This window comes from Schistocerca serialis, chromosome 9 (genome assembly GCF_023864345.2).
Source record: "Schistocerca serialis cubense isolate TAMUIC-IGC-003099 chromosome 9, iqSchSeri2.2, whole genome shotgun sequence".
In the NCBI taxonomy this organism is placed as follows: Eukaryota; Metazoa; Arthropoda; class Insecta; order Orthoptera; family Acrididae; genus Schistocerca; species Schistocerca serialis.
Window position 1 is genome coordinate 114,488,504 of NC_064646.1, and position 13,272 is coordinate 114,501,775.

Here is a 13,272-nt window from a genome sequence, read left to right on the forward strand (position 1 = left end):
ATTTATGAAGTTCTGTTTGTAGCTTCAAGTTTTTATTTTGGATATTTATAACAACATTTCTTAAGCCATTCACAATTTATTGTAAGCGTGATATACACTCATTAAGCTTTGATACTTCACAATTGTAATTATTGGAAACACTTTTTAAAAACACAGCTATAACTTTTTCCTCAGCAACTTTACTTGCTATAAACTTTCAGCCATCTCGCCAAAGATACATTTCTTTTGAGGCATGGCACTAAATCAAATAAAGTGACTGTTCAACAGACGTGAGGAGTAATAATATTGTGTTAAGTAGATAACCACACATTGTGCAGAAGGCCTTTGAATTCTTACATGATTTCTCAATACCTCCTTTTTCTGCAAGAGGATAATGGATAAGGTGATGCTACATATCCCAGTATAACTTACTTTTTAATCTATATTTTTCATCACTAGTCACTTTATTTAATTTATACGACATTCGAGAGGTAATGTGATGGGAAAAAAAACCCACACGCATTTTCATGAAGTTGTAGTGAATTTCATATGTTCACTATTTGCCATGTGTAATTAAATTTTCAAGAATAAGGGACAGGCTTGGAAAGCCCAAGTCAATCCTTGATAAATAATGATGTGAACGACATTATTCACAATAAGTAATATAGTAAGTCACAGTATGCCAGATACAAGGGTAATGGATGATTACTTGTCGGGTGTGCTCTCGACATCACAGAATGTTATTTGTCATACAGACATGGAAAACATGAATCAAAACTTCACGCAAATACACGTGGTTCTTTTTCCATTATATTTCTTCTCCAATGTCATATAAATTAAATAATATGACCAGTGATGAGAAAAAATAGATTAAAAAGTAAGTTATAGTGGGGTTTGAACCGTCGCCTCACACATTTGTCTTACAAAAGCTCGAACGCTAATCACTTGACCATCATGAACTCTACGCACAGATACAGAAACGACATGATAAATGTGTAAAACTTCTCTTGCGATTTTCTCAGAACTGGAAGAGTAGTGCACCCTACTTGCACTCTGAATTGTTGTAATGGCCTACTAAATGTGTAAAAAGTCTGAAGTTAATCTGGGATCCCAACGTCATGGCCTCCCCTTGTTAGTTACCACAATGTATACCTTTTAAGCTGGTTGTCCTTTGGAATACTTCTCATTATCCACGACAATATGCTCTTGAATTAATTTTTGGATGAGTGTTGTGTACCAGAAAGGTTCAGTGTGGGCTCTTAGTTGAATTTTTATAATAGATAATGCACTGGTCAATTTGAAGTTTCCTGCATCATTGTAGCCAATACAAAACTTTATTAATTCCAATCAGAATTCTAAAGGAACACCCTTTCCATCATATTTGGTCTATCTTATCTAGAATACAAAAGATGGTTTCTTTCCTCACCCTTGTCATTACACTTTCTGAAAGTAGCTCATGCTCCATGAGAATTCTCCTAACCACTCAGTCTAACTTCCCATCACCTGACCAACCTCTAAATAGTAACTACTTGTATTTGTATCTAGCTTCTTTGCTGTGCTTCCCCACTCTGAGGATTAAACTATATACAACTTATCTAGAAATTCTCTTATATCCCCTTACTATCTAAAGAATTGTGAAGAAGATTTTTTTTCTTAGGAGATTTTTCCTTTGGCATTTGTGACCATGGCATGAAGAACTGAATTTGAGTAACTATATTTACAGAAAATTGGGGACAAAAAATTGTGTGCTACTTATCTACGTAGCACTGAATCGTTGCCCTATATAAAGTTTTACCTAAAGCAACACCAGCACAAGCTGGAAGTACACACTGAGATCATAAATTATCTCTATCACTTCCGAAACACACTACAGAGATTTTTAATGCACAGTATGAAATTACATATCTTTGATACACGTACCTGGTTTAGGACCCCCATTGATGTGCTTCTCATAATATTTGAATTACTGGAAGACGCCTGTTTACTGCTGTGTCGTGGAAGAGTCCTCGTTCCTGACACAGGTTTATTAGCTTTACCTGAAACTGTAGATGCAAAACTTAGGATCATCACTTTATATAGTGTGTTGCAGCGAACAATTAAACAATGATTTGTGTTGTCAGTATATATGCAATATGTATATTATGTAAAACCATGAAATATTTAAATATTTTACCTCAAAATTGGGCCTTTAGTTCATCAAGTCATTCTAAATATAATTATAGTGTGCTAAAATGTTTTCCTAAGAAGTTTCTCTTACTAATACAAATCCCTGAGTGCCTTGGAGAAGTTAAATACTTCCTACCACAGTACACAAACTAACTTAGCCACTCATAAAGCGAATGAATCTTATTGGCTGCCAGCAGTTAATAGAGGGGAATGTACTGAAAATTGAGCTGCCTTCCTATATGATGAGAGCTATAACCAGCAAACCTGGTTTATGGCACATGTTTCCAGTTGCAGGTCACCTGTATTACAGCTTGAAGGGGCAAAAACTTTAATTTCCTATATTTCATACAATTATTGATGGGACCTAAAAATTTAAAATGCTCTCATACTCTACTCATTAAGAGGTGTAATCTTATGCTTAAGGTTTAACATAATAAGACAAGTATCACAACTCAAAAGTCTCAGGAGCAAAATAATTCACCGATATCAGACTGTATTTATACAGTATTTGAGAATGAGAGCACTAATGACCTGCAACAAATCTTGCACACAATTTCAAACCATTTTAAAATTTTTCTAGCTTTTGTGTTTAGCATTACATATTTAACACATTAACTCGTTTTTAAAGGAATCACAAGTTTGATGTTAATTCATAAATGGAGAATTTGTACATTTTTTACAGAATTAGGTGTCTACGGCAGTTTTAATAGCTATTTGACACTATTTGACCATTTCACAGATTCCAACAACTCCTTTTTCCTTTCAACATATACACTGATGTTCAAAACTTAAGCAGGACAGTGACTTTCACGTGATGTATCACTGCCAAGTAACACAGCTTAATAAAACTTGGACCACACATAAAAAGAACTGGTGCAGTTTAATACAGAAGGCAACAAACAAATAATAATTATCCTGAAGTCACTGTGAATCATAACAGGCCCTAGACATTACAAATGGCAGGACACGATTCTTAATAGGGTGTGTGATCACAACGGACGACAATGTATGCTCTACAACATGCTCCATGCTGGCCACAATACTGGTAAGGACATCTTGTGGTAAGGCAATCTATTCCTCCATAACCGTGGTTGATAACTGCTGGATGGTCTTTGGTGCATGTGAATGTGCTGCAATATGTCTCCTCAATGCATCCCACATATGCTCCATGCGATTTAAGTCACGGGAACAAGTGGGCCAGTCCATTCACTGAAAGCTCCTCCATCTGTGCAGTTGAATGTGGTTGTGCTTTGTCATCCATAAAAATGAAATCAGGGCTGCATTCACCATTGAAAAGCTGCCTATGGAGAAGGATCACACTGCTACAATAGCATTGATGGGTAAGTATTCCATGTTCAAAGATTTGGAGGCCAGAATGCCCATACAGCATTATACCTCTCTTATCATAACACCTGCACCACAGAAATGATCACGTTTGACAGTGTTCATGAGAGCACTGCTTACCGTTATATAGTATGAGGTGGGGGGAAAAGTAGTGTACCCAGGAACATTGTCAAACATGATCATTTTGGTGGTCCATGTGTTATGGCATGGGAGGTATAATGTTGCAAAGGCGTATTGACCTCAATGTTCCAACATGGTTCACTCACCAGTCAACATTATAGTAACATTGTATTCCTCCTGTTTACATCATTTCAGGAGTGCATTTGGCCCCGATTTCATTTTTATGGATGACAATGTGCGACCACTTCCAACTACACAGGTGGAGCAGCTCTTTGAATGAGTGGATGGACTTGCCAGCCCATTTACCTGGCTTTAATCCCATTGAGCACATGTGGGTTATGTCTAGTGACAGACTGCAGCACATCCACATGCTCCAGTGACCATCCAGCTGTTCTCAACCACGAAGGTGGAAGAATGGAATGCCCTAGCACAAGAACTCCATACCAACCTTGTGGCGAGCACGGAAGCACGCTACAAAGTATGCATTACTACCTGTAGTGACCAAACACCCTATTAAGAACCATTTTCTGTCTTCTGTGACATCCAGGGGACCATCATAAATCACAGTGACTTTAGTATACTTACTGTCTTTGAATAGAAGTGTCATTTCTGTTCGTCTTCAAGTGTATTTGTTTCAGTTACCTTCTGTCTATATTGTACCAGTCCTTTCTATGCATGGTCCAAGTTTCATTGAGCTATGTTACTTGGAAGTGAGACATCATGTGAAAGTTACTTTTGTGCTTAAGTTTTGCAAACCAATGTATTTTGACTCTTTACAGATCTGTGAAGATTTTTATTCAAAAAGGGGTTTCCAGAACAAAAGAGTGAATGAATGAAAAAACAAATACCTTAATGAAATAGCTTTTCAAACTACTTTTCATAAAATACATTTTTATGATTTGTTATGTAACTGTGCGCCATGTATTTTTCAGCTGAATGGTACCTTTACTCACTTCCTGTTTATTCGCTGCCATCCTGGAATTTCGGTTACTGTAATATTGTTTACATTTATTTTCACACATTAGGTTCTAAACAAATTATCCGTGCATAGATGGTTTGTTGTAACTGCAATTCTCCATAAGGTGAAAAAAAATGGAGTGTTCATCAGAGAGAGAGAGAGAGAGAGAGAGAGAGAGAGAGAGAGAGAGAGAGAGAGAGAGCAATCACTGTCTGGAATCATTTTCCACCACAGACTAATATCCGTAAGGCTTTTTTCCAGTTCTTACTCCTGACTGTTTTGTTTGTTCTCACACTTGTATGTAAACACTTTAACTCATCATAGACAGAAAATTTTTTCTCTAGACTTCACAACTCTGGCAACTCCACAAAGAGTGCCAATGACAATGTGCAGTTATTAGATCAAAGCTTCATTTTCTGATGACTGTCATACTATCAGTATTTGTCACTGTTGCTGTTGCTGTTGTTTGCATAGAAATTGTGAACTACTCTGTGTTATTAGCATCTAAAATAGACAAAGAGTTTGAATTTTCATTTGCAAGTACTTTTTAAGTACAGATTGTGTGAACAATTATGACAATGTAAAAAGGACAGCATTATTAACATATTAAACACTGAAATTGCTTTAACACTAAAAGCCAGTAAGTCACATAAGAGACTTGCCATATTCTTTCTTGGAACTGGGTTATATAAACTGCTTATAAAACAACATTATTTATACACTAATAATAAAACTACAGTAGTTATACACTAATAATAAAACAACAATAGTTATACACTAATAATAAAACTATAGTAGTTTTACATTAATTACGAAACCAGAGTAGTTTGTAAAGAAAATGTTTATATTCTATGTTCTTGAAACAGTCTGTTAAAATAGAATGTATCTTTGACTGCAACATAAGATGCACAGATCAAAAGTTAATGCTGGACCAGGACTCTAGCCTGGATCCTGGCTTTTTGTGACTGTGCTCTTCCTGACTAGTTTGTCCCTTTATACCTAACAACTTCTAGTCTGCTGGTACCTGTTCCATACATTACAAACAGCGTGAGAGCTATCCTGCAGTCCTTGCTGCTCTACCATTCATGGGAAATAGGAGAATGGCTCATCCCTAGCCCAAGGACTTGCCTACATTATAAATTTTCACTATACAGCCCAGAGTACATTGTAATGAAATACAGTTTCTCCCAGGACTACAAGACCAGCAAGACAGAGGGAAGGACACCATGGAGGCTAGAAAGTAGGGATACACTGACAGATTAAAGTTTAGAGAAAAACTTCTAGTAATGCTAGATGTGGTAACCCCAGGTTACCAAATTTACCTCACCAGTACCTTGCTGGTCGTGAACACAACAAGATGTGAGATGCCGGCTCTTCTTGTTATGATTCAACTCACCCATGTGGCATCTGACGGTCCAGTCTGGCCATAAGATGGCAGCACAATCAAACAGCAACGGCAACATCGCATTGAGGTCAGAGCATGCAGCCAACAGAGAGTGTGTCGAACTAACAACCTATCTATTATAATCCGACAGCAGAGGTCTCTCTTCCTCATTCTGTTACTGTTCACTCACGCATTCATTTGACTCTGCTCTCAGGACAATTGTTACTTATTTGGAAGCAGCTTATTGATGTAAACCAATTTTGTATGAAACTTATAAACTTGTTCTCATTAAGTGATTTGGTTAACCTATCCACATCCATTTGTGTGTGTTACTAAGCAGGTGGCAATGAATTCAGTTCATTATTCACATGTGTTTTTCGCATCCTTTCAGACTGTCCTTCAACATTTACTACAGCAGCAGCCAATGTGGTTGAAAATGGAGCAGCAGTAACACACTGTCATGATGGACATAGTATTGACAGGGCTGTTAAATAGCCTCAAAGTTTACTGGACTATCAGCCACCTTTCTCCGCCTATGAGAAAGTTGCTGAAGACTGTGAATTGCATGAGAAATGTCTAAAGCAACACTTCATGGTCTTCAAGGTAATATATATCTGCCGTTAGAGAAAATGTGTTGTTTGCTGACTGCATATTATCACAAGCATACCTGTGTTACTTCCACAAGAGTGGTGTTTCATCAGTGCAGGAAGCAACCACTTCAAACCTATAAGACATGAACTGTGGAGTTGAAATGTTTAAGTTTAAAGTTTCATTTCATTACTGCCCAGTCTAAAGAAACTTATGCAGATACTGCAATTGCAGGTGCTATTATTAGGTCAGCCTCCAATAACGAGGTCTGCCAATTGGCACTGCAGTTTGAAGATCCCCTCCTTAGAAGAGGTACTTAAGATAGCATAAGAATTTGAAGTTTCCTGGGCTAACATGGACCTCTGTCATTCCAGTACCCTTCAGAAGCAGAACTCATAGTGGTAAGTGGTATACCATGTTCAGTCACATCCTGCTCCATACAAAAATGGCTATGGTGGACAAACTTCAGCAAGCCCCTGCCTTCCTGCCCAGCTTGTTTTATTCAACATGACCAGCCAGCCAGCTCTCAGCATTGGGCTTCTTGCAATCACTGTCGAAAGAAAGGATGGAGTGCAATTACATGTCTGCTCCAGCTGTGACTTTGAATTCTCAAACTATGCACATTAATGCTGTTAGCAATGAATGTGACAATCTTGCAACTGTTTCTACGAAACTGTTCATCAATATGTGTATAATGGTATGCCTCTTCTATTTCAGGTCAATAAGGATGTGAAAGCATCACTACTTAAGTCTAACACTTACTTGTGCCTCGCTTCTCCTCCACTGTCTGCTACTTAGGGCCATCTTGTCAGTTCCTTTCTGAAAAATTTGTTTGGTTTGCATGCTTTCATGGCATTAGAATTCACTGTCACCAATTCGATACATTCAGTGTCTGACCTCACACCCTGTCAAGAAGGGGGTGACCTGCACAAGGAATATTTGTCCTTTTTTTTACACCTGGGCTAGGTAATACCACAGATTACAGGCTGCATACCACCTTCAAACCCACACTGAGATCTCATTTCTTTCATGCCAGGCCTATGGTATTGGCATTTTGTGACTGAGTAAAATAACAACTAGATTGGCTGACAGCATTAGGTGTCATGCGAACCATATTGTTCAGTCAATTGGCTGCACCATCGGTGCTTTTTAAGGAAGCAATAGGCAAGTTCAATCTTTGTGGCACTTTCAAGGTGGCAGACAATCAATTCATTCACCACCGATGAGAACTCATGACAAAAATGGTGGCAAGAACAGTATTTTTCAAAAATTGATTTGTCAGGAGCAGTTTTACAGCTACTGCCTGATGAAGAGTCTTGTCAGGTCCTTGTTGTCAATATGCCATACAGCCTCTACCAGTAGAACAGTTTAGTTTTTGGAGTCACCAGTGCTCTGGCCCTTTTTCAACATTATTTGGAGCAACTCCTGCTAAGAAACCTTTGTTGTATTACCTACCTTGACAACATCATCATCACTGATCTGACAACTGAGGTCATCTTTGCAACTTTCAGCTTTTGTTTCAGACATTGCAAGATGGAGGTCTCAAGTGCAATGTGGATCAGTCTTATTATTTACAACCTTCCACTAACCTCCTGCTGAGTAGCTGAGGCACATAATTTCTCATCAGGTGGTACAGCCAAGCAATAGTCATATTGTGGCTATTGAGGCACTCGGTCATCATGCTACTGTGAAGGAACTCCAGGCAGTTTTAGGCAAAGTCATATATTATCACAAGTTCCTGCTGCAGGCAGTTACAGTGGCGTATCCTCTCAATCAATTCCTCAAGAAAGGTGCTTCATTTGTTTGGACTGCCTGTAAATAAGTGTTCCAGAAACTGAAAGATGGTTGGTGTCCCACCTGTGAGTGCCCACCTGCGATGAAGTCATCATTGTCAGGGTTATTTCCAGCCACACTATCCAGTGGTGGCTGACAGGGAACTTTTGACTCCACCAAGGGTGCCCATCGATGGTGTCCCAGATGACATGGGCTTCGCTCTCCTGTGTGCCAAGTGGCGCACCACATTGCAGGGTGGGACACAGGAGGTACACCATCTCTCTGTTGCCCCACCAAATGGAGAGGACAGTGGTACTCCCCTATTATCACATCTACCACACTGGCATCTCACTGGACACGAACACAACAGGATGCAAGGGGTCAGCTCATCTTGTTATGATTCAACTTGTCCTCACAGTGCCTAATGGCATAGGGCAGTCCACCTGCCAGTGGCACTATGAAACAGTGAAAACAACATAGCGTCAAGGTTAATGAGTGCAGCCAACCATCAGTGTCATACTAGCGACCTATCTACAATAATCTTGGCGCAGATAGCTCCCTTCCTCATTCTGTTATGGTTCATTCCTGTGCTCTCTTGCACCTCTCTCAAGGTGCTGGTTACTTGTTTGGACTTGGCCTAGCTATGCACACAGACTCTGTACTGAACTTATGAAATGTGTTCTCATTGGAGTAATCAAGTTACTCTGCATACTTATTTGTGTGTATTACTACACTAAGGTGCTCAGGTGGTAAGAGAAATGGATGCAACAGGAAAGAGCACAAGTTCAAGATCCAGTCTGAACAGCTCATTTTTTAGAGTGATTTATATACAAATATAAAAACAAGATACTGTTTCTTAATCGTGTTAGCTGAATAAAAAAATCATATTTACTGCACATTTTTAAGTATTATTGATATGTTTGTGCAAATATTAAGGTAAAGATTAAAAATAGTTTCTTTCCTACTGTCACAAACAGGCATGCACTAATAAAGTAAAGTTAAATTCACAGCTCTGAATCAGCAACACCTACACATGGTGCACGCACACTACGTGTTGTACAACAAAACTAAACACATGCAGTTTGAAAGCTGTGTTCATGGTGTCAATATTGTCATAGGAATAAACACAGGTAGTGAACTTATAACCATAACACCAATAATGACCACTGCACAAGAATCTAGATTAGGGGCGAGAGTTATCATGTAGATACAAATTTGATCATGCAGCAGAAGTTATGTGTGTTCAGAAAGTGATGTTCAGAGGCTCACTGAAGTAATCATTTATTGCTTGCTACACCGTTAATAAACCAAAGGTAATGATACCTTCAAGGATTCTGTTCACATACAAGTGAAAAATATTCACACTGTTCAGCAATGACCACTTGTGAAATCCCAGGTGTCTTCTTTCTTGTTGATGCAATAGAGGTAACATCTCTCTGTCACTGATCATCACTTCACTCACTGTTATTGCAATCATTTTGTGAATACCACTAAAATAGAGCTTCACAGTATATTATGGAATGCTTGGGAAAGTTAAAATTTAAGTAAATTTATAATTATCTAACTGCTTAGAAAATGCAACAGTGTGTTAAATTAAATCAAACAATAGAAAACTGAGGATTGAATGCAACAATATTATGAAAAGGGAAGTTGCTCCATATAGTGGAGATGCTGAGTCGCAGATAGGCACAACAAAGAGACTATCACAAATAAAACTTTCAGCAATTGAGGCCTTCGTCAACAATAGATCACACACACACACACACACACACACACACACACACACACACACAGACACGACTGCACAGGAAACTGAAACCAGTTTTCAGTTGCCTGAGACTACGGTTTTTTGTGTGTGTGTGTGTGTGTGTGTGTGTGTGTGTGTGTGTGTGTGGAGGGGGGGGGGGGGGGGGGCGCGCGCGCACTTGCGCGACTGCTGTCTATTGTTGACAAAGGCATTAATGCCCGAAAGCTTTATATGTGACAGTCTTTTTATTGTGCCTATCTGCGAATCGGGAGCGTCTCTGCTATATGGTGAGTAGCAAATTTCCTTTCATAATGTTGCTACAATGTGTTACCTATGTTTCCAGTATGAGATTTTCACTCTGTAGCGGAGTGTGCGCTTATATGAAACTTCCTGGCAGATTAAAACTATGCGCTCGACCGAGACTCGAACTGGGGACCTGTTACCCATGTTACTGGAGAAATAAGTCAGCAACATTCTCCATCAGAATACATCTGTATATGAGTGTTGCATCTTGTCTCTTGGATAAATGAGGAGCATTCTTTTACTCAAATAAGCATCACAAAGATGATGATTATGTTGATTCAGTATGTAATTGTGAAACAGTGAATGGCTTAGTACTGGCAAGTCTGGACTACTTAGAACTGAGGATGAAGGGATATTAACATGGGGGTTGAAAATATCACGGACCACGAAAACAGAACGGTATTCAGTTCGAAGTGCCGACTGTGGTCAGTGTCATTTAACAAACCACAAATTTCATTTCCTTCTTCAACAAGAGTTGAAGTACAGGGGAAGAAAGATTGAAACAATTGGTTATCAAATTCCCATTAGTGTCAAATTATAGGGAGAATTAATGAACAAACAAACACTTATACATCTGATTAACTGCCATGGGCACTGCATTGAGCATTAAGATGATATCAGTACAAAGTACAAACTCCTCAAAGTGTATCGAAGTGCTCTTATCTTGTAATGAAAGCAGTCAATTACTGCAACTATTTTACCAACAGAGTTCAGTGACATAGTTCAACTTCAGTGGCTCAAACTGTTTCTTTTATGAGCGCTAAAATGAGAAGCAGGAGTTTGGAGTGGCACATTTGGATCATACTAAATTACAACAGAACAAAATAATTATTATGTTGTAAATAATGGTACTGTGTGGCATTCCAGCCCAAGAATCTGTCTTTTCCTACATTGCTGGTATTGTGTACAACCTGTTCTTTCACTATTAAGAACTATTTTGTTCAAACTAGAAGGCTTTCAAGTATTTTCCATTTCTGAGGAATTTCCAGAGTTGCCATTCAAGTCAGAGAGCATGAAATTTCTAGCAAGTTTTTGATATCTACTACAATATGTGTGAAGAGTTACATAATACAATACCTTGCACAGGACCACCATGCAAAGGACGCCTCGAAGGTTTCGTTAAGTCACTCAGCGAACAAGACCTTCGCAGATCTCCTGAATCAATATCTCCACCATCATCACTGTCCACTACGCAAAAAATAAAACAATGCATGCAGCTGTACTACAAAGCAAGAAAAAAAACATAAAAATAATAAAATTTGGAGTAAACAAAATGTGTTATAGAGTTCACATATGCACGTTAAAAGTCTGTACTTAAGAAATGACGAATATATAAAGCATGGCATGCCAATTTTTACACATGTCAATAATCGTCTACAATGCTTTCTAAAGGCACACAGTAAGTGTATTGTAAATTCAAACAAAATAGTAGGTGTCTAGGACATATTATGATGCAAAAATACATTTGTTTGCTACTTAACAGCATAGCTTTAAAGCACTGTTTAATATGGTACTGTACTTCATATTATGATCACTGCTAGTAAGAGTTTAAGTTTTATAAATTTTACAAGGTATTGCATATTGGAACCAGATACTTTGTTACACCTACGCATATAAATGTATACTGAAAATATACAGGTAATGAAATAAACAAAATAAAGGGGGCTGAAACAAGGCTTGCATTTAAGAGAACATATTTTTAAAGTACTCAGTTTCATGTTGGAACTGTTTATATTATAAATAAGATACAATAGGATGCCAGCATTACACAGGGAACACGTGTAGCAATCAAAAACATGCAAGTAATTATGCAATGTAGCAACTGAAAGTAATAGATTGAACTAATGGCACAGTAATTTTACCATTTGATAAGACCATATTCATAGTGGCTCACATAATTTTATGCCATTGATATGAGTGATATAGCATGCTCTGCAACACTGTATAATGTGTGAGAATTGAAGTGGAAACATGCTCCCTACAATCCTCCTCCTCCTCCTCCACATTCTCTCCATAGTCTTATTTTTTCCAACTTTTTTGTTTTTATTGCCAACTTCTGCGTTCAGTTTCTGTAACACACAGATTTGCCCTCTCTCTGCCTGTTATAACTTCCAAAGTTTTCAAGTCTTATCTGTCTCCTACATTATACTGTTTGTTTGCCACTGACCCTATTGACTACATGTCCCTTACTGCAAGAATCAGAATGACCTCCTTATTTAATCCTAAAAGTGCTCCCATTTCTGTAACACTTTCTGCTCAATTAATAGATAAAGCAGTGTCAGGTTTGCATGGTAAAAAGCTTCGAGTTTACACTACATTTCACAGCACAAACATAGCATCAAACCGAAAGGGTAGTATCCTGTGAAGTAAGTGCTCTCAGCTTTTTATTCCCACGATGTTACTTTGGTTGGGTAGTTCCCAATGAATGTAGTTCTTCTCCAGCACAGAATTACCTTCTACAAAATTTTCTTTGTATTTGAAAAATAAGTAAGAATCTTCTAATAAACAAAACAGTGGTGTGAAGGAAGACACAAACAAACAATGCCTTATAATTTATTAGGCTAACATTAGCTCAATTTATGGGCAGCCTGAAATATTTTACTATTTCCTTAATGCACTTTTCTTGCCTATCAATTAAAAAGAACAATCACATTTTAAAAATAGCCCCCCACAGGGTAAAAAAATATTTTTGCTTCCCTTGGAAGTAAGTGGACATTAGTGCAAAAGTGATACTGGTGGGAAGTATGTAAAGTGTGGATGAGAGGATGTTTCTTGTGATGACAGCTGCAAAATACAAGGTCAGCTCAAAAAATTCTGGAACACTTGTAATTTCGCGCCAATGATGTGTTGGAGTCAGATGTGGTTGGTATCCTTTCAAATGCTTGTGTTTAATATGTAACTGCCTGAAGT

At 38.1% G+C, this 13,272-nt stretch overlaps 1 protein-coding gene across 3 annotated transcripts in view; it reads right to left on the reverse strand.

The window, feature by feature from the left end:
• Nucleotides 1-13,272, reverse strand: part of LOC126418472 (mitogen-activated protein kinase-binding protein 1) — a 912,885-nt gene that overhangs the window by 22,756 nt on the left and 876,857 nt on the right. For all 3 annotated transcript variants that reach the window (XM_050085246.1, XM_050085245.1, XM_050085247.1), the window contains exons 24-25: nucleotides 11,440-11,550; nucleotides 1,900-2,021 (exon numbers count right to left, since the gene is read on the reverse strand). In XM_050085246.1, coding sequence (XP_049941203.1) covers nucleotides 1,900-2,021; nucleotides 11,440-11,550 — 233 coding nt within the window. The remainder of the gene's footprint in view (nucleotides 1-1,899; nucleotides 2,022-11,439; nucleotides 11,551-13,272) is intronic.